The 27,770-nt window shown below is 37.6% G+C and overlaps 1 protein-coding gene across 2 annotated transcripts in view; it reads left to right on the forward strand.

The window, feature by feature from the left end:
• LOC131707293 (opioid-binding protein/cell adhesion molecule-like) overlaps positions 1–27,770 on the forward strand; it is a 356,578-nt gene that overhangs the window by 300,641 nt on the left and 28,167 nt on the right. For both annotated transcript variants that reach the window (XM_059009673.1, XM_059009672.1), the window contains one exon: positions 7,248–7,373. In XM_059009673.1, coding sequence (XP_058865656.1) covers positions 7,248–7,373 — 126 coding nt within the window. The remainder of the gene's footprint in view (positions 1–7,247; positions 7,374–27,770) is intronic.

Raw genomic sequence — 27,770 nt, forward strand, 5'->3', positions numbered from 1 at the left:
ACAGCATGCTATTGTACCACGTTAAGTTTCCTATCTATAGGTTTGTTTTCATCTTCAAAACAATAAGTCAGTCTCATTCAGGTAATCTTCAATCAAAACAGTTTAATTCAGGAGCAAAACAAATCCAAAGACAATACAGAACGCAATCACATGCAGAAGTTGCAAGTAAAATCTTGAGCAACAAATACTACAGGTCAGCCTCCAGGTCTCGGGAAGGTAGTAGGATTCCAAGCAACTCCGAGCAATGAAATACGAGTTACAGACATTAACATACAGGGCAGTTTACATCTCACAAGTAATGGAAATCTCCTATTTTCATCAATGAACAGTTAGCCGTCCTTTCTTGGAGGGGTGCCAGTGGGCGCCTTGTGACGACACCTTTACCCGAAGTTTGGTGTATTAGAACCAGCTTTAACTGGGTTGATTGTGGTCCACACTTATTGATCAAAATCAGCATTTTAAGTAGAAACAACTCATGCATAAACAAGGGTCTCAGATATGCAGCACCTTTCCACTGCGGGCAAAGCTATGGAGCTACAATGACAGGGCAGCGTTAAGCAGCGTTAAAGAAAAGCCTTACATTACTGTATCTATTTTATAATGCATATATGTTTCTTCAAAGTTGTCGCAGGGAAACTTCTCGAACTCTACATAGAGTTCGCACAAACTGTTTTACATTTTCAAAAAAATGACTGAAGGGGATATAGGCAATGTCTAGTTGTGTTATATTTTTCTAATGTCATTTTTACGCAATCTGAACATGCACCTTGTTGTTCATCGAACCGGATTGTAATTTTTATATTCTGAATAGAAAGACTATTAAAAGGTTTGTAAGCACAATGTTCAATGGGCGGTTTTTCAATTTTATTGCAGAAAATGCCTGCGCTTCAGTTCACGACCTCCTCTTGAAACGTGCGCTGATCTCAGGAGTGTTTTTGCATGAACTGTTTTCTTGGTCCTTTAATTTGTTTCTGCTTGGTGGCATATCCAGGCACCAGCAAGCCCTGCTGCTAAAATCAAAAGGAGGCTAATAAAAACATCAAACCCTTCACCGAGACCCAGCCTATAAGAACGTTTTCACTTTAAATACTTCCAACTTAAAATCTCTTTGAATTTTTTTTTTTAAATCCCACTAGGGGATGATATTAAGGTTTATTGGAAGAAAAGCCCAAGAGATATGGTAGTTTTGACTGTATCTTCTTCAGATTTCTCTTAGATATGACTTAAAACCCATATAGATATTACATAAAGCAGTTGCTTGCTTGGAGCATACAAAGTTACTGTGTCCCAGAGGAGAAGACTTATCTACGCATCCAAGTCCCCTCTTAGAGATCGAGAGCTGTTTGAAGAATCCACTAAAAAGGGGAATTATTTCTTGACTATCATTTACATTATGGGATCTCCAATGGGAGTCACAGCATCTAGTTTCTGATCTATCTCCATTAGAAGTGACATTCAGAAGGGGTTAGGGAGTATTGACTTTACACTTAGCCATGCATTTGTTGCTACATTACACAATTTCCCCACAGAGAATTGCACCAGCACATTTTCCCAGTTTCTGGAGGGGAAAATGATCAGGAAAGGTATTATGCAAGGGTGCCATAAGGGCAACACAACTTCAGAGTTTCCCATGGGTGCCTGTGCTTGGTCTGCTAGGCTATCTCACAGAAAGGTGCTGTCGTTGGCTTCTCTACTACAGCACGGAGTATTACTGTAGTGAAAACCATTGCCATTCAATCCAACACACAAGCAGCGTGTCTTACACAAACAGCTTGTTTATATCACCCCCCCCCCCCCCACCCACCCACCCCCCCACCAGAGGTAACAGAAGAGCAATTATGATAAATGCTACCGATAAATCCAAACAGATAGACCGATGCAATGAAACTGTCTACGAGTGGAAAAGGCTAGTTAATTACCAGCCTTCAGGGCACACATTGACTCTGTGGAATAGTTTGATATTCTCTGGTATTCCGCATTCAGCTAAGGGTCTTTTAAAGCTGCATTGCCTTATGACCATATTGGGCAATAATCCATTATTTTGTTCACTACTGTACACTTTTTTTTCCTGTTTAGTCCTGCACTCTTCTCCTGGAGGATAGCTATGTTGACTGTCTACTTTGTTTAAGTTTGCCTTCATACAAATTAATATACATATATTAATGCTAATGCAATGCCAATAATAATAACGATTCATGTTCTGGCATTTAAAGTAGATTCATTATGAAATATACTGTAACACCGAGCATCAGTGTGTGTAAAATATAATTGCCTGAATATGTATGTAATGATACTTATGAGATGACACATTAACTAACCGTTGTGTATTTATTGTGCTTTTAGTTTTTTTTTTTTTTTTTTGTTTGTAGAATTATGTACTGTGTTGAGCACCAGGGAGCACAGTATCTAAGTTGTTCACCATAAATATAACCTTGGTGATTCCTAATTGGCAATTAGAAAGTTTGGGACTGGTTGCTGGGGCACAGCTCCAATTAATGGAGTTTCCAGAGGTGGTGATGCATTGCAGAGAGACAGAGAGGCTGTTAGTCTTGTGAGGACAGTAAGTGAGACACGACTCTACGGAGGGGCACAAGGCTTCCCTGTTGGCGGAAACAGGATCATGCATTTCCCATAAGCTTACAAGTGGAATTGTACAAATCTATGCTACTGTAATTCCATTTGTTTGTCATTGACCAGCAACAGTGTTCATTCAATGTCTGTATTCTTCTAATGATGCCCAATCCAATTACCACCCACGTAAAAATGTACACAACATTTAAAAGTCTGCTTGATTTGGTAAATGCAGTTTAGTGATCGACTGTAAAACATGAAATGCTTGCTGGCATGATATTATGCTGCAAATATTTGCACGTCATTGAGTTTATGTGCATACGCAGATATGTGTTCCTGTAAATATATGTCTATTGTGGGACAACTGCAAAATGAAGCTGCCACAGGCATTTCCAGTTTTACAGTATACTGGCTTACTGACCCAAAGTTGCTAAGCTTGGTAACATTCATCAAAAACATATCTGCTAACTATCACTTTGATTTACATCCTTTTTCAAACTCCATATCTATAGAAGGAACTTACAGATAGGGTTACACCACTTCAATTAAGGAGTAGTGGTTAGGGCTCTGGACTCTTGACCGGCGGGTTGTGGGTTCAATCCCTGGTGGGGGACACTGCTGCTCTACCCTTGAGCAAGGTACTTTACTTATATTGCTCCAGTAAAAACCTAACTGTATAAATGGGTAATTGTATGTAAAAATAATGTGATATCTTGTAACAATTGTAAGTCGCCCTGGATAAGGGCACCGGCTAAGAAATAAATAATAATAATCTACTGTTAATTCTCCAGCCAGCTGCGAATGCACGTGCCAAGTGCGTCAAATACTGGTAAGAAAAATTAAATTAGCAGTTTGCAACAGGCAAAGCCTGTGGAAATTGCCAAAAGGTTATCTTAACTGTTTGAGAATGATGTGCCTCCTGCTAGCTAGACTGTATCAGGAGTATAAATGCCAGGTAATCACAACTGGATTATATTTTCAGGTAAAACATGTTTTCATAGTGTTTTATTTGTCTTGGTACTCAGTAATACTTGAACGCTTGACTGTTAAGCAATTAAACAGAACAAACCTCTCTGTAAATTAAATGAATCCTCTGTGGAGTCGCTTAGTCCCACAGACAAAGCTTTGATAAAGCAAGTGCCAAAATTGTGTCAGACATTAATGGACTTTTGTTCTCTTTTTTAAAGAAACCCATTATTTTGTTGTCCAGGCGCTTCTTTGTCAGTTTTTGCTGCTGCCAGTACTTAGGATTGTCGAAAGAATAATTTCACCCATTAGTTCTTTGGAGTAAAATTTACCATTTTACAGAACACATAAGATAATTTGTTGTCCACCTAATTAACAAAACTTGAAAAATTACCATTGCATTAAACCAAGACAATTGTTATACAAGTGTCCCGTAGTAAAAGCATAGCAAGGTGCAATAGAGGACAGTGAAAGCATGGTAAAGCATATTAAAAAAAAGGCACACCGTTGTAATCAGTGGTAAATGCAATACTATAACAATGGGAGAAGCATTTGTAACAAGATATCACATTATACATTATTTCACATTATACAGAAATCACATTATTTTGACATACAATTACCCATTTATACAGTTGGGTTTTGACTGGAGCAATCTAGGTAAAGTACCTTGCTCAAGGGTACAACAGCAGTGTCCCCCACTGGGGATTGAACCCACAACCCTCCGGTCAGGAGTCCAGAGCCCTAACCACTACTCCACACTGCTGCCCCATACAAACTGCTTACAAGTTTTTTTAGAGTATCAAAACCCAATGATATATGGAATAACCTCTGTCTGTTGTCTGTGTGGCACACTTACATTTTCACATGAGCCTACGGATGGTAGACGCAGGCTGCACATTTGTGGTGATCATTTTGTTTAAGTGAGAAATGTAGAGTTTTGCATCTGAAAGTCTATCAATTAAAAATGAAAAGAAATTGGTTTAAGTTAACTAAACAGCGCTAATTGAAAAGCCCTGGTTGTCTGAGTATGTGGAGTTTAGTCTAAAGATGGGACTGTGCTTAGTATAGTAGTGCTGTATTGGCTCAGTCTTTTAAATTCCCCAGATCTTTAATGGTCTACCCCCCAAGAGGAATACTGTATAAAGCAGAAGGCAGGCAATTCTGTTCAAACAACTTCTAAAATAATAACATTTCCGTCATGAGGGTAGAGTCATGTTTTAAGTGCCTGCTTTTAGCTCAGCAGAGGGTATATGCACAAATGGCAACTAATGGACACGCAGACCAAGTCATCCTCAGACAAGTTGCATGGTTGATTTTGAATCAATAGAAGAAAAAAAAGTAAAAACCTAAAAAAGCACAAAAAAAAGACAGAATGTACAGTCATTTAGATTAACCCTTAGGAACTAACCTACCATTAAATTGCTGTTTTGGACATGGTAAAGAGCGAATTTGAACTTACTTTGGCTCACTGCTCCCATTATACCAACTGAATGAAGCTTGTCCAACTCTCCATGTCAGGCCTTCAGGCTAAAGGGCCTTGTTTCCTTTTCTGTTTTTCAATGGACCTTCGCATGAAAGCCACGGGGCGTTTTAAACAAACAGACAGATGGACAGGCAGGCACAATCTAAACCTAAGAAAATAATCTTGGGTAGTTTGCCCTAGCTAAGAGATACATGTGATTCCCTTCAAATGTGTCATATTCTTGGTTTGTATACATGTATCCCTAAAGACATGTATGTGTGCATTGAACAAAGTAACCCTACTACCAGCTGGATCATTTTTAAAGTAAAGGCTGATCTTCCCTGAGGGAGTACAGTATTGTTCTGGGTAGTTTCTTGCTGTAGTTTTATATAATTACAATTGATTGTGTTCCTTCGCCTTTGCACTTACTTCAGCTACAATTTTAACATTATTAATACTTTTGCAGCATTCAGACAGAAGCAGCTGTGCTCTGTAAGTGTCAAAGGTAACATCCAACAGGAACCGTTCCAAACGAACCAGTCAATTTTGCAAAGCACGGCAGGCTGTTCTTCATTCCCAGCTTTGTATACATCGTTTATCTCAGAGAACTTGCCTTCCATCTTGGATGATTAAAATATATTCCTTCTGTAGCTTGCTGTGGAAGACTAGCTTTGTCACCAGTTTGGATTCCACACCGATGTCTGTTTGCTCTCTAAGGTTGGAGTTAAAATAACTTGGCAACCAAAGACATGCAGCTGAGTCTGACAGTCTCATTATCACATTCTTACTGGTAGCAGCCCTGTCCTGTTAGACCCACCACATGAAAATGTACAGTGTCTTTTGTAGGACCAATCAAGCTTGATTAGAACAGATATTAATTTAGGTTGGAATGTTGCAGATTGGTCATTTTAATTATGCTGTTCATCCGTATCAACCGTTTTACTGATTTATAAAAATCCAGGGTTAAGCCAGGGTTTTTTTTTTTTTTTTTCATGAAGTTACTGTCACTGACGGAAATTCAAGCTGAGGCAGACAGCTTGCCAGTTTGCTGGTTCTGCAGATAATTTGTTACCTGTGCTGGTACCGTCCAGGGCAAAGATTTGGAATCAATCGGTTATATATACAAAGAAAACTGTAAACTGCATCTTAAAAGTACAATGGCAAAGGAGATATATTTCATTCAATAAGACTTGTTTATTTCCTGAGCCATCTAATTGCAGGAAGATGAAGACTTCAACAGTTATGATTCATTCAACAGTTATGTAACAGGGCGGAGGCTGGTCATGAACTGTTGATCCCACACATCGCAAGTGAGCACCTTAACCGCAATGCAACAGAGCCGGACTCCTCAGCGTTTGTGGTTTTAGAGCTTTTAACCCCATCTCATCTCACAACACTGCCCATTACAGTTACATATCTACCAATATTTATTTACTCTTATTTTATTCAAGCGTTCAAACTAATTCCATGCATTTAGTGGGATTTTTATACATCAAAACACTGGTGCATGTGAACAGAGCTCAGTCAAGCACTGATTCCAAATGGCAATGATATGCAGAAACCTGTTAGCCTCTAGGCAGATTAAACCCCAGGAATGTCAGTGACGAGAAGACTGAAGTCCTTGACGCTGATAAGGTCCAGTGAACTTTAGAGCATGCAACGCTCATACAAATGAATCTATAAAGTGCACCTGGTTTGCATTAGGTCTGCCATTCAAAGAGTTTAAGCATTCACAAAAGATAACTTTTATTTGTATTTTATTTGAGGGGTGTGTGTGTGCAGTTGTGGAATAGAAAGCTAATCCTCTTAACATCTTTTTTCAGCCTGTGGGCTCGGCAGCCAACCGAGTATAGAAATAGATGGAAATAAGACTTCCATTGCATAGCAGTTTCACCCATGCCTGGTTTTACTAGGAGTTGAATAAGGCACACCTGAGCTTGTTACCTATACACTGTGGCTAATCAAGCTCAGTTGGTGCCCTAGTTAAATAATAACCAAACCAAATCTGGCTGAATTTAATCATTACAATGTATGCCCCAAAAAAATCCCAACTAAAAACAGCAATGAAATGACTAAATAAATAGAGTATGTTTGTATTTGTTTGTATTTGTATTTTAATTGTCCAATTTCATGACGTATTTGCTGTTCTGCTCACAAAAACAAAAAGAGAGTACAAACACAATTGGACTAACTAAATGCCTAATAAAAAAATAAAGTTATATGTACATATTTTTCTCTTCTGTAGTCCCCCCGAGGATTGCAAACATCTCCACTGACATCACAGTGAATGAAGGAAGCAGCATCACCCTCATGTGTCTTGCTATTGGAAGGCCAGAGCCCACAGTGACATGGAGACATCTCTCCTCAAGAGGTAGGACTTCTTGCTTCAAGATAATGAATTTGGGAAGCTTACTAAGGTGCAGAAAGTAGCCATTCAATAACTGTCTCTGTTATGCTAATATCTGATCTGTTTGCAAGAACCATGCAAGTGTGATACAAGGGCAAGGAAAAGCTTCATGCATGACTTTTGCAAATGCCAGGCTTGGATTTTACAAGGGATATTGCAAGATTTAAATTTAGAAAAACATTACTCCATGGATTATGCAAATTTGGCCAAATAATCTTATCCTTGCATAGTTCTTGCGTTAAGATTGGATTGTGTATGGGCTTGCATTGTTGACTAAAACCAAGTATGATCCTTGTGGTTTTATTAATAACTTTGTAGGGAGAAGGGGCTTCTATAGTACAGTATTTGGGAGTGACCACAGAATTTTTTAGTTCAAATCCGTTTTATTGTTATTTTTTTCTCCATCAGTTAATTGGATAATGCAAAATCTACAGTTGTTGTTATCTGAGCTGACATTTTTTGTGGGAGCCATAATGCCAAGAGCTACTGTTGACAGAAAAGCCTGTTTTTTATTCTTATAATAAGCAGGCCTTTGGTAGCCGTTGTTATTTGGCCTTATTATCAAGTCTGGGGTGACTTTTCAAAATGTTTCCTCGCTTCATATTTGGCCTTGAGATAAGAAAGATCTGGAGACAAAGTTGTGTTATTTATACAATCCCTGTATATATTTTCTACACTGAAAAAAAATATTGTTGATGTTTTCCTGTCATCTCATGTTGAATAAAGATGTTCTGTTTCTTTCAATTCACCAGTGTGAGTTCAGATGAAACACAACTAGTGTGACTTTAAAGTGTATTTTTACATTGAGAGTAGTACTATAGTAACCTGACAACAATGGCCATGTAACACCAGCGGTATTGTTTCAGTAACAAAAGGAAAATAATGAATTGATATTACTGGGGGGGCTTGTAGTATACTGAGGCATAGAGATGACAACCAACCAACTTAACGATGTAATCCGACATGACACAGCCATGAACAGGACAATAAATTAGAGTTACAAACTCTGGTGATAAATCGTATAAATCATGTAGGCTGGTATTTACATTTATGTAATATATATATATATATATATATATATATATATATATATATATATATATATATATATATATATATGCGTAATAGATTTTAGTACAAGCTTGATTGAAGTTCAAAGCTCAAAGAGCAGCCTTTCCCCATTACCAATGAGCAGTCGTGGCAACTCTGACCATGCCTTTGCTCCCACCTTGTCCTTTAACTGGACAATGTAAACCTCCAGCTTTGAAAGTATTTCCCCTAGTGCTGTTATGACTTCAAGTGTTCCCTTTTTGCTCCAGTCTTGGGGGATGGCATGAGGTGGAATCACTATCCATTTTTCCTGCTTTAACTGCACACCAAGGTAAAGAATGTACAGTATCACTCAATCTGTGAAGCGATGTGCAGTTTGCAATACTCTGATCGCTCAACTCTCGTGAAATATTTATAGCACACTGCGATCACAAAACTGGAGTTTTGCTGTACACATTTTACAGGCATGTCGAGTGCAGCATAGTTGTGATGATGGACGGGTGCTATTTGTTTCTTCTACCTGAGAATAGATGTATACAAAAACTGTCCAGGGACCTCTTCAGACATAAGCAATTCTTCCAGTCTGGGCTGTTTGGCGATTAGGAAAATGATACTTTCAAGTGGAATGTAATGAAGTCTGAATTCCCATTTACTTACCACTATTAGGTAGCGGACATAAAAACGTAGTTTTAAAAAATACAACTTTGTAATCTCTTTCAATTTGCTGAAGCAATAAAAACAGCCTAGTTTTTTTTTTTCTGCCTGTATAGCTACTGGTATAAAATGTTACTGGACAGACAGAAACACGATTTACAGTAAAAGGATAAGCAAAGTAAAAAGGTAGGTCCATTTTCTCTCCTCTTAATGGCACTGCCACTCATCTTTTGAAGGTCCTTTGGTTTGTGTATGTTATTCATCCATTTAGAAGTGCCCAACTGCACTGTCAAAGTTTTTGTAGGTTACTGTATTTCAGAGTAACCATTTCCAGTGTTTTTCCAGTGTTATTGGATATGCACCGATTTAATTGATTTTGTATCAAGGGTGTTTTATCAGTTTTTATCAGTTAAAATATGAAAGTTAAGATGTATTCAATCAGCTCTCCTTATATTATGAATACGATACTTCAGATGTAGGGCTGAGGTTTTGCAGAGAAACAGGCGTCCGTGATTCAAACCCAAACTATCTGTACCATTTTATGTTCAAACCTTAAGGGCATGAAAGCAGTTATTCTGCCTGTCTTCCATTATAAATCCATGTCCAAAGCCAATACTGAGCTGTCAAAGTGATGCTTGAAAAACCTTGCCCACATGGTGCTCAGACAGAAAACTCATTTTATTCAGTGCTGCAAGTGCCCTGACACAGTAATCAGCTTGGCAAAAAAGCATTAGCCCCCATTGAAAATGACTTATCACCATACATAATTACTATTAGCATACGTGTACACTTTCAAAATGTGTGCAGATTGTTGCCAATTATCAGAGTTGTTTTGTGTTTGTGCTAAGAATCCCTCCATTTCCCTTTAATAGGTCTTAGGACAATTTAATGTCATTTAGCTACACTGAAGATATGATTGACAGGCCTAGCACACTTGCACAGAGTAGATAATGGAAGCTTGCGTAGCTGATGAGTAGCAATCAAGTGATTATATTCGAGGCAACTTTGAAGCTTGCTATGATCTTTCTGTCAGTAAACAGAAAGAAGTTGAATGAAAGCTCATTATAAATAAAGCCAAAAAATAAAAAATAAACAAGATGTTTCACTGCCCACAATTGTAGCACAAGATGATTGAATACAGTATAATTAAAGGAAAAAAAATGTGAAGCTGTATGTTTGAGGCCTTTGTTTATTCATTTAGCATTGCATGATTCGACGATGTTAAAACTGTTATTTATAAAACTTTATAGGAGCTTGGTTTAGTTTGGTAATCTGGTTTAGTTTTACATGTTTTCTCAGTATGGTGAAGATTAAACATTATTATTATTATTATTATTATTATTATTATTATTATTATTATTATTAAGTGCTTCAAGAAGTACGTTTCTGCATTCACATCATAAATGCATTTGCTGTATTCATTAAGTTGTGCTGAGGCTGGGATTATCCAACTACAGGAAAGCAAACTATGCTAGCACCACTCATTCTAACCCGATATTGTTTCATGCTAGGTTTTAAAGGGATTAGGATTAAAATGATTATTGACTCGGAAAAAATCATCAACCATCAGCCTTAGCTACAAATGATATGAGAATCACAGCATGATAAGCTATGCCTGAAGGGAAATAGTACTTATTTGATGGTATCATTGCAGGGTTTATATTGATGAGCTTGGACTAGACTCGGGTATTAAAAAAAGCCTGGAATAAGAATAAGAGAGAAAAACAAGTGATGATCATCTAATCCAATTTCTTCTTATACAGAGTTAGAGTTTTTTTTTTTTCTGGGCACATTTGGGTATATTGTCAAGAAAAATGTGATTCATGTAACATTAGGACTGTCAAGGTCAATCTCTACTTAAAGTAGAAGTGTTATTTATTTATTTATTTGCAAATAAAGTCACAATAACAGCTTCTGATTGGTTGGAAAAATAACAACTTCTGATTGGTTAAACAGCATCACATGACCGTGTGTCTATATAGCGTATACGCACATCATACATACTAATGAGCCGCTTCACACTGTATAAATCAATCCGCACAACATCATAAAAATGACATGACAAACTTCCATTTTATTTATTAGCTATAAAACCAGTGCCACAAAATGAGGGACAGTCCACCCATTTTGTTTAATATATTTGGGGATAGATCTGGTACAGCACCAACTTTCCCAGTGAAGACAGTAATCCATCTGACAAAAAGAGAAAAAGGTAAGTGTCACAGAAGCTGTTAACAGCTGTTAAATGAGGCACAGATACATAAAAAAAATGAAAAAATACTAAAAACTGGGCTGTGAATGTATTTAAAGACTGTCTTAAAGAAAGAAAAAAAATCAGACTTTCATTTTAAGGAAATGAATCCAGAAAACCTCAACAGCATTCTGAGGGAATTTTATGGCAGTGCAAGAAGTTCAACCAGTATTCAGTCTCGAGTCTTGTAACACTGAGAGCTGGAATAAATATATTTAACAGTAGAAGTTTTAACATCTATGTTAACAGCAAGTTTAATCTCAAAAACTAGACCCTACTGGTACTCCCGTGAACCTATGGGTTTCTCGCAGCAATAGAGCGTTGCATCTATTTTCAGAAGCCGGGCTGGCATCAAGGTAAATAATGTCTGAGTGTAACTGGACATCGATCTGAAAGCAGTTTGTTAAGCTACTGGACTCCAACACTGCAAAAGATTTTGTGTTTTAGATTCTAATACAAGAGACTGGCATTCAAGCTACCATTTGCATCACTGTTTTTTAAAAAGAAAATGCTAGCGGAAACCACTAAACTACTTATACAACTACTTATAATTCAGCAAAATATTTTCAAATTGCATCATGAATGTGATCGATCTTAGGTAGCAAAGGGTTCACTAAATATCTCTGAACATGCAGAAAATTTAAAGTCAAATGTAAAATCATATCACCAGTTTCACTCAGCAGTTCATTTCATTTGACAGAATACCTGCAGGAGGTTTCTGTAATGATTTCCTTTACCCTTTTTCTCAGTTCTTGTCAACACAGCCATTCGTCTAAGTGTGTTTCACGCTACTCCCTGCTGCTTTCAACTTTTTAAACAAGGAACTGCTTCCCAATTCACAAACTGACAGGCTCAGCATTGGTCTTCATACAAGGTCTTTAAAAGTGATTTTAAGCATAGCAGGGGCAACCTCTTATGACTTTATTTGCAAAGAAATAAAAAAACACATTCTTTAAGTAGAGTTGTGAGGTTTATAACAATTGCAGACAAAAGAATGCTGCCACAGTGCACTTTTAAAGATGTAGAGGTAGCTGGATCAGGTTGTATATGGCAAAGACTTATATAGTGTATCTGCTGTATGGAATTCCTTAAAATCGTGGGTGACATTGATGTTCTTATGAAGTCAGTAAAATATATATGGTAAACATTGCAGTAATTCAATGTTTACGTTATATAACACATACATTGTAAGTAAAAAAAGGAAACTAAGTTTATCGATGAAGTATTTGTAACAGTGTGCAGCTGGTGCTTATTTCCCACCTACAGTGAATCTCGTGAGAAGTCTTAATGAGCTTCTTGTCAGGAGGAGAGTCAAAATGTTTGGTTGAAATTCGAAAACCACTTGATCGTTGATCACAGACATTTTGGCTAATTAAACCTGGAATTTCAGTAATTAATAAAAAGAAAACTGCTGTCTGGTGGCATCTGCTTGGTGTGGTGGTGGTTGTGTAGAAACATTGTTTTGCATGACAGGATTAGATGACAGGAGCTTTTTTATAATCTGGCTGGACCTGGCACATTGCTGAAAGTATCTCTTTGCTGTCATTAATAACAGACCACCTACTGTAATGTTTTCTTCTGTTAATCCTTAAGTGAGGCACATTATTAATTGAACACTCCTCTTTTAGATCAGAATTATAATGCTTCGGAGACCTATAACTAGAGTATAAAAGAACACATTGTTTAATTCTTTCATAAGCTCAATGACATGTATCGTGATCAATATATATTTGAAACTTAGGAGTTTGGTATTTTTGTGTATTACATTGAGCCCAGTATCCTATTAAAATCCAGTGCAAGGTCCCTTTCAAAAGATTTACACCCGTTACCAGCATAATTCCTATTTTATAAGTGATTTTCGGTTTTTTTATTATTCTATAAATATTCGACCGTTATGCATTTGTACTTAGCTGAATTTTAAATAATCTTTAACAGGCTGTAACATTAATTGCTGGAGCTGTTTTATAGCTGCATCTAAATCATCCGAGCAGAGTTGGCTTGCTTTTGTCAGCTCTTGTTTAACTTAGCTGGGCTCCAAAAACCCCAGTGTCTAATACAGTATTAAACATATATTGTGCTACTAAAACCATTGTGTTATACTACTGCACTCTACTTTAAATCTTGACAAATTTTAATAAGAGGAACTTGTACAGTATTGCTTACCTGTATCATTAACACCACAAATGAGGTGATCGTTAACCATAATATGCCTATAAGTATTTTCACAGATTTCACGATTTCCGTGAAAACTACTCAGTGCCATGTAATATGTAGCTCTCCGTGAACATTCCTATTTCTAAGTGTTTAATTGTGAAATACCTTGAAATAGCTATGTTTGGACCGTGAAATGCTGTGAAATAAATGATACTGTACTTCAAATGATGTTCATACAAGTCACAGAAAAAGCTGAATTTAGACAAAAAGGTCAGTATTGATTGAAAGTGGTTACCTCTTACTCTAAATACCAATCTTGAATGAACAGGTACAACTGTTATCCAGGAAACATCAATCTGCTTCACTAAATGTTTCTTATATTAGGCTTAGACCTATGTTTCTTTGCCAAGGTTATCATTGCTATTGCAGAAACCCAAATCAGCCCTCCGAGGTGTAAAGTAATTATAGCAAGTTATTTAAAAATTAATTGGGATTTTTACATCAATTTAAATTACATCAATTTATTTTAAATGGGTTTATTAGCCCATGTGCATTAAGACATGTTATCCAGACAGCAGTCTAGACTTTGAAGGAGGTAGCAGAAGAACCATAAATATTCTTCAGGCATACTTTACAAACATGTTTGAAAACCCATTAGGAATAATGAAGGCTGCATTTATTTTAAGATTTTTCAAAAAAGTTGAACTAGAGATCAGAGACTCTTCATGCATAATCTACACAAACATGAAATACATTCAGAACATGTGCTTCCATGCTATTGAACATCTTTTACGTTCATGAAATGGATTCTTGTAGTGACGGACAGGCCACAGTTTACATTCCCTTAGTGGCACAGCCGTTAGCGGCTAATTAGACAGTTTACATACACTGGAATGAAAAAAAAGACCCTTTTTAAACTTAATGCGGGACAGGTACTAATTGGAGTTCAGGATCAGATCGGGCCAACAGCCTATTGATTAATCATTGATTTCGGAAAGGTCATCCATCTAAATTAATGAGGCTGCAAAGCTGCTTGGTAACTTTTCAAATGAAATGATGACATTAAGGCTTGGAGTAACTTTGGAGGCATGCTTTGGAGTGACACCCAGATCAATGTGTTTCATGGTAATGGAACTGGGAGAGCTCTAAGCGCTAAAGTGGAGAACTTCATTAGCATGCATTGTCAAAATCCTCTCCCCTTAACAAGGACACATTTATTCTCTTTCAAAATAAAGTCATTAAGCTGGCATTTGAGTCCTTGGACTTATTCACACAGGAGTTAAACAAAATTGGGAATTCTTAACGCTGTTGCAGAGATGTAAACATCGTGTGTGGAAATGGTGTGATGCTTAACCTGTGATATAAATAAATGATAAAGTGCTTCAGAATTTACAATCACACACCTTTTACAGTTAGAACCCAAAGCCTGACCATATCGAGTTATTTAGAATTTGTCTTGAACACAATGAATTGTGGATGCCTCCACCTTCTGAATTCTGAACCTTATCCCATGTTCTAAACATACCGTGCCGAGTAGCCCCCATACTAAATATTATAATATAATTTATTTTCATTACAGTACTGTATGTGTGTCCTGTATAACCAAGTTGTTTATCTGAGCCTAATGTTTGTTATACATTAAATTGTATAAGTCAATGTTCTATACCCATGTTGAACAGATATTAAACAATCCAGCTTGTACCACGACTATTGCATACAGAACATGTTCAAGCTGGATTCCATGTAAAGCAGTGGTTCTAGCATGCATTCTGTAAACAGCAGTCACTGCATACAACTGAGGAGCATTGCTGGGTCCTGAATGTAATATTTTGGTTGGCCAAAGCCACAGGAAATGAAAAGCTGCTAAAAGTCAAGCCCAGCTGATATGGGACAAGTCAGGCTTGCCAAGTGCATTTGGGTCGATTAACAATAATGTGATGGTAGGATGCAAATAGTTCTGTACACGCAGCAGGGAAAGCAGGAATCCACAGGAGTGCTATGGAACGTTGGAGCTGGGCTCATTTGAATATTAGAAGTCACTCCACCATATGCTCCAGTGATTGCTACTTCTGCAGTTATGAAGCTTCGCAAGTGAAACACCACTGATTTCTAAAGGGATTTTCTGATAACTAATCATCTAGATAATAGCAAGTGAGTGATGGCACAGTGGAACCAACAGGAAACAGCTCCTCCAAGAAGGGATTTAAATTAAATACAATACTGTAAATAATGCATGGATTTAAACTTCCTGGTCTGCTTTTTTTCCCCCTGCTGTTTATTTTATTGAGAATTTAGTTTAATTATGACAGCGTGCACCAATTATAGCAAGCTCTGGTGCAAATTAAGATTGCAGTTTTTTTTAGAGAGAATGTGTTAATAATTAGTAATATAGAGGGTCCTTGTTCTCTTGATCTACATTCATATACAGGTCAATACTTTGTATTAAAAAATAAGCATTCTACCCAAATGCAATGTGAAAGGGGGCTAATGAGTCTATGTTAAAAGTCTGGAGACAATCGGTAAACATTGAAGGTATTTCTCAGGTTTGAGGAGCGTGATATACAGAGAGACAGATACAATCAGTAGATCAGGTTACACATTTCTATTGTGTAAATACTCCCTTAGTCTAGAAGTTGGGAATTAAATCTGCTCCTGTTCGCTCAATGTACGTTTCATAAATAGACCAGAGCTGTGAAACAGCACAAGCAGATTTTGTTAAACAAGTACGGCTGCGGGTTTCAGAGGTAAAGCAAATCAGCTTTGCCCCCCTTGACCTTCAGGTCTGGCATTGCTAGCACAAGATCTAATTCCAGTAAGTCTCCATTGATTCCAGTTACAGCACTGGAGTCTGCATGTTAGCAAATCAATGCTTTTAAAACCAAAGGAAGCTTATGCACGGTGACCATATTGAAATCGATCTCTCAGGTGAAAGGAAAAGACAGTCCCGTACCCTGCGGATTGAAGCTTTTTGATTGTGCGTGTGCGTGGGGGTCTAAGTGTACGTGTGTGTTCGACCTGCAGTTCAGCCGTGTTGAAGATAAAACTTATGAATTCTAACACATGTTTATCTTACAATTGTATTCAATCTGTATGGATAGGTCTCAGTTAATTAAATGCATTAATTCAGTTCTATTAATTCCATTCTGCAGTATATACTTAAAGGGAACGGATGGCATTCAATGGAAATGCTTATCTACCCAGTCAAGGCGGTGTGGTTGAGTAAATCAGAGTGATTAAATTATTGGCCCTAGCATTAGTCTAGTTCGGCTGGAGTTTCAAACACCTGTTTGGAGGTGCAGGAAACAGGGAGAGTATCCAAGATAGCTTTGTTTTACATGTATGGCCCAGACCGTTTACCAAGTACATTAATGTATTGCAGCCCTTCAAAATCTATACGCACGGAATTCTTTATTAAAAACATATTATGGTTGAAAATTAGGTTTTGCTTACTCTTCCTGGCCACTTTATTCGGACGGGTCTACCAGTAAATCTTAAAGGTGAATGAACTTGAATGATGCATTCATGATCCCAGTCCTGCACCAGCTGCATGAAATATTAATGACTGACTGGGTTAACTGCCCTCGAGACACCTTCCAGCCCTTTCTAGAGCCAAGTAACGTCAAGGCTGCGATCAGGGCAAACAACGATCCAACCTGATAATAGGTACAGGTCCTAATAAAGTGGCCAGTGAATAGTACTGTATATTCCGTAAGAGGCACTGAAACCTCAATTACAAGGTGTACCTGATTTTTTTGTTCTCCGCTGGTGTAGCAGAATTATGTCCTTATATTTGAAAATAATGTCCCAATCCTGTTAACCTTGCCAAAAATATGGAACCGCATGTAAAAATATTTTTTTCAGAGGAAAATTAGGCCATTCCATTCTTAAAAGAACTAAGCAAAATGACATAGTAGCAATCCTGTCAGTTTTAAGAAAGCAAGAATAATACATTTTGACAGTACTTTGCACATTTGACAAAAGAAACATCTTTACGTTCTACTTTAAAGGCTACCCAATATGTTTTTTTTTAATGTGCACCTCGAATGAAAAGTGAAAACGGGCTTTAGAATACTCTGAATGTCATATTAAAGCAACTCACATCCCAGTGCATTCAGATACCTGTTACCTGTCATTTTTATACAAAAGGCACAGACCTATAAGTACCAGAATGCATCACAAATTAATTAGAACAACTGTCCCAGGCATATGGTCATCCTAAGATATTTCCGTTTAGCAATTTTTTTTTGTTGTTGTTTTTTTGTTTTTTTAACAATTATTTTTATACATTTTTCCAATTTTTGGAATGTCCAATTATTATTCAACCTGGTTCACTGCTGCAACCCCTGAACTAACTCGGGAGAGACGAGCATGAGCGTCCTCCGAAACCAGTACTGTCAGCTGTCTGTTTTTTATACACTCTGCAAGCCCGACATGCAGCCATATCAGAACTTACAGTGTCGGAGGACCACACAGTTCTGAATTGCGTACAGGCCTGACTGCAGACGCCCGGCCAGCCATAAGGGTTGCTGGTGTGTGGTGTGCCAAGGAATACCCAGCAGACCTAACCCCTACCCCACCCAGGAAGCGCTTGGCGAATTGTGTGCTGCCCCCTTGGAACTCCCGTCCATGTTCGGCAGCAGCATAGCTTGGATTCGAACCGGCGATCTCCAAGCTATAGGCCACATCCTGCTCTCTGGGCGGAGTGCCTTTACCGGATGTGCCGCTTGTAAACCCCAGCATTATGTTTTTTTACATGAAGAAACAAGGTCCACTTCACACATGTCCTGTGCTTTGGCATATCCAAGGTGCAGTTAGCTAACTGCTTTGCTTTCACTTATTACAAGGACACTAGCCTCCAGGTTATTGCGTAACTGTTTGCTATTGAAGAAGACTAAGCTTGTGTTTTAATCTCCTGTGCTACAATGTGTGATGGGAGATACTTGCTTTGGGGACTGGTGATTTTTTATTTTTTTTGTTTGTTTAATGAAATGGCTCCTTCCGAAGTTTGGATACGACTTTTGCAGACTTTTTCAACGCTTTTTATGTAAATCTGTTATTACCTTCATAAACTTTTAATTTAAAAGAGAGCGTTGTTTGATCTTTTGAAGAAATAAAAAGCATACATTGCATAGAATGTTTCACCTAAATAAAGCTGACAGTTATACAAATCAAGTAAAGGCTTCCTTTGTGATGAAAATGTTTTGCAAGACAAACAAAAATGTTCTCCATCGTGGTAGTAACTAATAATAATGATCTTGCAGGTAATTAGAACACAGTAGTACTTTATAAGCCCGGCTCTGGTGACTCTTGAAGGTCACTGATCCATGTAATCTTAGTGACATCCTTTTTGTTCTTTCTGAAGTCTACCTCAGTGACATTTTCCTTTCATAGAACTTGCCCACTTCCATTCTCTTTGAGAACCACAGTGATATGTTTATAGCCTACTCCTCTCACCAGTCCCTTATATAATATCGTGTGCAGACATAACTGAAGAAATGTTAATAATACAAAAAACAAGAAAGGTTACAGACACTGGATAGATTACAGAAAGTCATGACATGCTAGCGCTTGGTTCAAGAGGCACGGAGAGCACATTACTACTGTAGATATGCCCTCAAGCTCCCGCAACGCTAACCCCTGTTTCTGCACAATCGGAAAGGGGCCCGAGACCACGCACACAATGACAAATCTCTAGTTGGGATCAATGCCTGACTGTCAGAGTGGAGCTTGCAACTTGCAACCTTGAGGTGTACAGGGTCACAACTTAATTGTGCTAAGAGGGCGAGAGTACAGGACTGCTGAACTAAGTAGCTGATCTTCATTTATGTTTACTGGAGAGCTTTGGGCAGTCCCCATAGCCAGTAGAGTAAGTGCAGTTCAGTTCTGTGTTGATTTAGCCTTTGTCTTTGCATAAAGTCATTCTGATATTTTATATCTTAGAATCCATTAATGTTTATTTGAAGTGATGGATATATACATCTTGAGATAACACTAATTCTGTGTTTGTATTAACATCACATATTACATAAACCCTCCTCTATGTGATTCCTGTCAAATCTAGCATTGCCACTGTGAAACCGGTGTCATTTAATGACAGAAATAGGTAGCTCACAATGAGAAATGTCTGTCACCCAAGAAAGTGATGCCTGACAAATATCATATTAGGGTCTCATATAAGGGTTTAAAATATAGAGTTATAGTGTTTGAAAAGGTTGATACTGAGCTTGATAATATGAGTAAACATTTTAGGGTCTATTAATTCAGACCCATGAAAAACCTAATTTGTACTTGTAGTTGGAGACATGATTAAGGTAAGTCTTGCAAGGAGTTTTTTTTTATTATCATTATTATTTCTGTTGTGTCCCCCTGGTTTGGCAGCTGTAGCTGTCAGTGCTTTCTGAAAGGCGAGGCAGTGGTGTTGTCACTGGTTGTCATGGCATTTCAGTTCTCTGCATTCTTATTAAATTGAAGTTTAGTTTAACGCGTTTGTGCTGTCAGGTGTCAGGGCCTGTCCTTCCGAGGGTGACCGGTCTGCCTACAAGACAGCGGCTCACAGTAAAAAAAGGACAAATTAAAAACCCGGAAAGAAACGAGAAGAATTATTTGACTTATAACAAGACACTGGCAAAGACTTCAAGAAAAAACATCTGTCAAAGAACTTTTTCAAATCTTACGAATGTGCCAACCCTCTCTGTATCTCTTACTCTGTCTCTGAGGCTCTGAGACTTTCGGAGTTATTATTTAAATAATGTATATTAATTGACATAGTTTTGCTCTTTATCTGCTCAATTAAAGGTTGATGTGAAATAAAATAATAATAAAAACTATGTTGTCTTTCTTGTGTACAGTACATGCAGGTGTTGTTATCTCTTGTAACTGGACTGTCACTCTCAGCAGGAGAGAAGTGGCCACTTTACTTCATGTATTCCAGCCCTGCAGTTTTGTTGTCAAAAATGTCTTCTAAATACCATGTTCTTGGTGATGGCTATTCCATGAGGTCTGGAGTGTGCAAACGATTGCACCATGCACAAAATGTGTCAGAGAAGGAATTATGTTCTTTGTGCAGTGCAAGTTTCCTTGTATTGTAAACTGAATAGCAACAGAAATATGCATTCACATGTTTCAGAATAAGCCCACAGAATCATCCCTTTAGACATATGAGGGCAGATTTGTGCCTTGTTCCTCTTAATAACTACACTACCTTTCTACAAGTGTTTTGTGAGTGATCAAATATAAAATACAAATCTTAATGTCTTGATCTTAGGTAAATGTGTATCAGGTGTGCTATAAATATGTGTTTTTTTTCTTAAAACAGTCAGCCTTTATTAGATTTTTTGGCAATCCATTCAAGAATGTCAGGATAAATTAGCGTGAAATACTGCACCTCGATTTACCAGAGAGGGTTTGTCAGGTTTTTTTATATGATCACTTAACCATAATTCTAATAGGAGTTAAAAAGAAAGTAAATGCCTGCACTGGGCTCATGTTTTACATAACAGGCATTGCTGTCTAAGCGATCGGGTTACCTGTGTAATGGATGATGCGAGCCAAAAACCTTTCATGAAACGAAAAATACATTTAAAAATTATTAATATTAAAGCAAGCTCAGTGTCTACGGTAGCTATGATATATTGTTCAACAGAGTTTAGAAAACGAGTTTTGTCTGTCTGGAAATGTGTATGAGATATAGTGTCTCTGTATGTGTTTGTGTGAGCACCTGTCACTTTGTGTTTATCCAGGTTATGGGACATCCAAGCCACCACCACGGAACTCTTAGTACTAGATGAAGCTGTGCAGCTGCAAACAGCTGGATATTAACCTAAGACCTGTGGCGCTGCATCAGAGACAAGCCCACAATTATGCATTAATGTGACCGTTACAGACCTTACTGAAATTAAAATTAAACTATAATGCTTTAACCGCAACTTGTTATGAATACATAACGTACTTGAATAGCCACATTAGATGATAAAAATGTAAAAGATGTTGCATGCTAAAGTGGTGATCAAAGACACAGACGTTCAGACTGCTGGACACAATGCAACATATTCTACCCTGCTGGTGAGTCTGTGACCCACTTATTAACATTGCTAAGTACAACGAGGGCTGCCACGATATTGATATTGATCAAATCTGTCTCTTCAGATCATTTCTAAAGAAATGAAACAAACTGAAACCCAATTCCTTTGATAGAGATTACAGAGTGGTGTTGCCAGTCGATCTGGTCTCTTCTGTGCACCTTTTGTCTACCAAGGTCATGCAAACCTGCAGTTCTAACAGCGCCTGCGAGTCCCTTTAGTGTATTTCATTTTTCTTTAATAGCTTGTCACACCTGTTTTTCATTGGCAATGACTTTTAGCCTCAGGGTGCCCCCCACGCTTTTCTTTGCAGTCAGGCAGCATACATAACCCATTTTGAAATGCACTGTGGTTGTTCTGAAGCGTTCGTTGTTAATGCCATATTTGTATATATATATATATTTTGTGTTACGTTTGTGAAAGAAGATTTAAAGTGGAAGGAAAGGTTGTTTTTTTTTTTTTTAGCTGTCTTCATTTAATTTGAATCTATGTCTGTATTTCCATTTGACAGGATACCACCATTCCATCAGCCGTTCTTCCCCTGTCAGTATGCTGGTTCAAACACTGCTGTGTGGAGAACTCATCCAGCATCATCACCTCCGTCTGTTACAGCAAACCCTGAGAGCTAGTATTTTACAGGAGCAAAATGTAGAGCCTAGCAATCCCCTGGAAAGGACATTTTTCATAGTCCTTGTGCTGTCCCTGATAGATGCTAGTTGTGCCTTTGACTCCTGCTGTCTAGAAACTTAGTAAAAGTGATTAGTCAAAATGTTCACAACAAATATGTTATCATCACACACAGAGTGGGACAAAGTCAGTTTAATTGACATCAGAACTGTTGATGTGGGGGATTGCGCTAGCACCAGCTGTCAGATTAATTACTCATGACTTAGTACTTGAACTACTTTATCTTCTTTTCCCTGCTCAAATATTTCAATTTCTTTCAAGGGCTCTCGCACTCTGTAGTGTCTGAGGTCTAGGTTTCAGCTAATACCTTAAATGCCTTCAAAAGAGGCTTTCTGCTCTTAATCTGTTTATCGAAGGAATAAGAGTCAGGGCTAGTAAACCACAAGCATTAGAGAGGCCAGTGACATCAGGACTGAGCACCTGAAACTGGTACTAATGCAGCCGCCTTTACTGGTCCATATTTTATACTCACAGATTGTCTCAGCCAATCGGGTTCCAAGGAGTCCAGTCATTATCCCACAGGTACTGTAGATGCCATTTTATAGCTAACAGGACTTTATAATCTTGAAACTCTCTTTAAACTGCGTCATAAATGGAGCTAATACAGATGTTTTATTTGTGTTTTCTGCTGAAAACCGGGCTCTTTCCATGCAAAGCTCTCAAATGTAACCCTGAAGATATCGTTTTTTTTTGGCATAAGGAAATAAGGCAATTGTGTCCCAAGGCTACATTAGAGACTGCACTTGCTCCTGAATGTGAGCTACTTTGGTCTGTTGAGGTACAGAATTACCCAGTAATAATAGCAGCTTTAAGTACTGCACCTCCACTCAATTTGTTCTTTAATGTTCACCTCAGAACATCCTGTACTTATCTAGCGATATCAAAGGTAATCAGGGTCATTTCACTTGCAGTTTGGTGTACATTAAACTGTCAACTAGCCCTCTCAAGTGGGTGTGAATTTTGTTTTAGTTTGCACTCATTTTACACTCTTAAGCACTTTCTTGGTGTAGCTATTAAGGCTATTTGCAGTCCCTTTTAGATCAGGAAAGCAAGGGTCCAATCATTGGGGAGGGTTGTTTTAGAACAGGTGATATTTGAGCTTCGCACTGGATGAACAGAGTCTGTGAAGGTTTATATGTGTGCGCTAATAATTAGGGGTGCACCGATAATCGGTAGCCTATCGGCATGGCACCAATAGGAGGAAAAAAATCACAAACGGCCATCGGCAGTTTTTGTTATTTTAGCCGATAATCTACACCGATATTCATGCCTGAATTTTTTCCAGCACAGAATCTAATGTTTGGTTTGGCGCACTTACTAATGAAGCAAGAACAATGAGTCAGTAATTGTCCTTGCAGTGCTGTGTAATGTGCGATCAACCAGCAGTAAATATGTCTGTGTTTGGGATTTTTTAAAAAATATCTGAAGACAACCCTAGGATAGCTGAGTTGTGTGCAGCAGAACAGACTTGATGCTACATTAAATCCAACGATCAACTGTGAGTAGATTTTTATTCTGATGCTTTTTAAAAATATTTTTCTAAAGGTTGAATCCTAAATAACGTTGACGATTTAAGTTGTCTTCAGTTACTAGGAAACTGTACACAAGAAAACCAACCCAACAAACATTATCCAATCATTGGCTAGCCTTGTTGTCTTTGTAGCCAATCACAGTAAGACACGTTCACTGAGTTTAATAATTTAATGTTAAAATATAAGTAACGTGATCAATTTGGAGAGTCAGTGTGATACCTCGAAAAGAAATGCACTGAGCTGATAAAGAACCTTGCAGAACACACATGCGTGGTTCCACAGTCGTTCAAATTACATTGCAGTTAAAATGGAAGGCTCTTTTTTAATGCCTACCCCATTACCATTAAAGTTTGTACAGTATTTATTGAGATTACTCATGACCCTGGGTTTTGGTGCACCCCTACTAATATCCAATATATTCTTTATACCTTTGTCAGCAGGCTTGACTAGAGCAGGGTACAGTTATTACCTTTGTATAGATCTGCAGGGAACATTTACTTTAAATCCAGTTTAAAATTAACATTCCTGCTCGAAAAAAACTCACAGTGCCTCCACTATAGTTCTCATGGCCAAATCCAGTTAATAAAATCTACTGATATCAGCATGACTTTTACCAGCAGGGCAATCTCGAATTGACTGATCTGTCTCGCCACTGCTAAATCCTTTATTATTAATTATTGATCATTTCTTTCACATGCAGTCACTTCTTTCTCCCTTTTTTACTGAGCCAGTTGCTTCCCTGATGAAGACAGAATTCAACATGCATTCCCAACGCTGATAATTCTCTTCTTATCTCCTCTTTACCTGCTCTGAAATATGTGACATGTGTTTTAATTTAGGCTTTTCACACTTGTTGACATTTTCCCCAGCAGCAATCTGCTTAAGAGATCTCGCCACCTTTTAAGATTAAAGAAAAAGGATAAAATACCTTCAGTGGGTTGTTATCAGTCTATTGCAGTCTTGTTGATTATATATATATATATATATATATATATATATATATATATATATCTATATCTATATATATATATATATATATATATATATATATATATATATATATATATATATATATATATATCTATATATATATATATATATATATATATATATATATATATATATAAACATACAAAATTAAAAGATGTGTGAGCTGCCACTGCATTTTGACTACTTCATCATAATTTCTCAAGTGAAACTGTTGTGCCTCTTTCACTGATAGCACGATTACAGTACAGCGGCAAGCTGTGTCCTCCAAGCCTTTCCAATTTAACACACATTCTTGTGTCGATGGTTTACTACATCTTTCTATGAACTCAACTTCTGTATAACATAAAACAATTCAAAAACAAATTATGAAACTTGCACTACTTATAATTGCTTAAATTAAATGTCTGAGTTGTTTTTTAATCATAGTTTTGTAACTTTAGAGGGTGCAGTTTACCTTTCTGAAAATAAATACACGCTAATGACGATTTGAGAGTCTAGGCCCTTGAGCCATTTCACTACATTTTAGCGTGTTTGCAATCCCCAATGTTCTGTTATAAGTCACGAGGACACAGGTCCCCGAAGCCTGTTGAAACAGTCTTAGCACGTCGTCATTCTAGAAACCAACTTGCACTAGTGTGTCATCAAGCTCTATTATAGCTGTATGCCTTTAGAGAATGTAAAAGGGAATGCACAGAAAGGTAAACAATTGAAGACTACAGTAAACAGACACTAAGGAATTATATTTTACTGTGTAAGCGAACATGCTTTTGGGACCCTGTATCTTTAAATGGATACAGACACAGAGGAAGACAAATAGCCTGGCTGTTGAATGTTAAATGTTGAATCTATCTCTTGAGAGCACTTTGAATAGAAATAAGTGTATTAAAATGCTAGCTGCACCCCACTCTCCACTACAAATAGGCTAGAACTGCGTATAGTGTTTTCTCCACTGTAATATACGTTTATTTAATTTATTTTTCTGTTTTTGTTCCCTATGTCCTATAATTAGAGCCCTGTGTTTTTTTGTTCTTTTAAATCTGTAATTCAGTCCTAAACCATAAGAATAATTAAGTAATCAACCCACACAATTCTGGCTAATTAGAAAACACCCCCTAATTAGGAGGACAATTATTGCCATTCTAGAAACGGATGCGTTTATAGAAAACGCTTACCTCGAGACTTGCTGTTTTAGAATAAATATATGCACCAACAAACTCAAAAAAGTATTAATTTGAGAGATCGCACGCAGCAATATCCACCTGGTGTGCTGCACACTGATGGTATGTTAGAATGTTAGAATGTTAGAATGACATAATGTTAGAATTCATCTAACGTATACTAAAGTTGCAGAATTAATAAATACATACCGAGCACTGGCATAGGAGTTGCACAGCACAGACAGCAGAATAAACCAACAGTGTGCTGTTAAAACTTTCTACAAAGTTTTTGAAAAATTGATGAGTTACTACAACCCTGGTCAATGCAGAATAAAGCCAAGTTTTATTTAACCAGCTCACACGTTTCTGAAGCCAGTACGGATTTTAGACCCACAAAATGTTAGTAGTTTGAATAAAGAACGCCTCCCGTTAGATTGTAATCCAGGGTTTGATGCTTACTGTAAATCAATAATGGAGGGATAGCAACTATATATGCAAAACAAAATAGTCTTTCCTGTGGTTATGTCTGCTTCTATTGCAAATGGTCAATGTCATAGTATTTGCTAGACAGTGATTTTGCAAAACCTAGCCTGCAATGACAGTAACCAGATAGGCAATTAAATACAGTAGCATTCATTTCTTCTGAAATACTGAAGTAAACACATTAATGTATTCTGTCTCTTTCAATAATAACATTATAATTATGTGTAAGCACATATGCATTTACTACATATCTGCTATGTGAATACACAGTAATTAGAGTCACTTAATGTAATGTGCTATATACTGTAATTGCATATGTCTATATACCCATGCATATACTGTAAAGTGTTCCTTGACTGCTGCTCCTTCACTGATTATTCTGATTGAAGAGTTACTGCAGAGATCTCTGATTAACACAGAATAGCCCTGAGCTGACAGGCTTAGGAAGCTCACCAACATGACCAGAGTGATGTCTGCTGTCATGCAGACATGACCCTGGACAATGTCTATGGCAGACAGACATCCCATAAAACTTTAATCACCCCTGAGCCTCTTGCAGGAGCGCGGTTGGAATTAGAATAATTGATTAGCAGTCAGTAATCATCGTCTCCCTGTAATTATACTCCAGATACCTTTACTTGGGCCATCTTAATGGAGATACAGTATATATTAACTGATTCATTTTCAACATTGTTTTCGCAGTTCAGGGAAGAGAGAAGGGACAGAGGCATCTTAGTATTGATCATTCGTGTAACCATGGCGATTTGCTACTTATCCGAGTTCAGACATTGCATGGGGAATTCAAATGTAGCTGAACGGAATGACAGTGGCCCGCACAGACCTCATTTCAAATGACATTCCAGATAGATAGGTGTGTATATAGCCACTCAGCACCCAATATACATTATTAATCACTTGTAAAGGCAATGTTATGTTTGCTGATGTGAGGTGAAGTCTCTTCTATGCACTGACAGAAAATTCTGTGTGTGTGTGTGTGTGTGTGTGTGTGTGTGTGTGTGTCCGGTTTAGCATTTAAGTAAGTTTCTGACCGAAACATTTCACATTTACAGAAACAGGCAAGCAATCGTAGGATCAGCCTCACATACAAAGACTCCCACTGCATAGCAGTTTGATCCGTTCCTGGTTTTACTGTGAGTTTAATCACCTGAGCTTGTCACCTATACACTGTGGCTAATCAAGCTCGTATTAAAACTTCTAATGGGTGAAACTGCTGTGCAACATGACTTTTATTTCCATCCCTGAATGGTAATAAGGCCATAGGTTGTTATTGTTAAAAAAATAAAAAACCCTTTTATTGTTATCCT

The sequence above is a fragment of the Acipenser ruthenus genome, chromosome 39 (genome assembly GCF_902713425.1).
Source record: "Acipenser ruthenus chromosome 39, fAciRut3.2 maternal haplotype, whole genome shotgun sequence".
Taxonomy (NCBI): Eukaryota; Metazoa; Chordata; class Actinopteri; order Acipenseriformes; family Acipenseridae; genus Acipenser; species Acipenser ruthenus.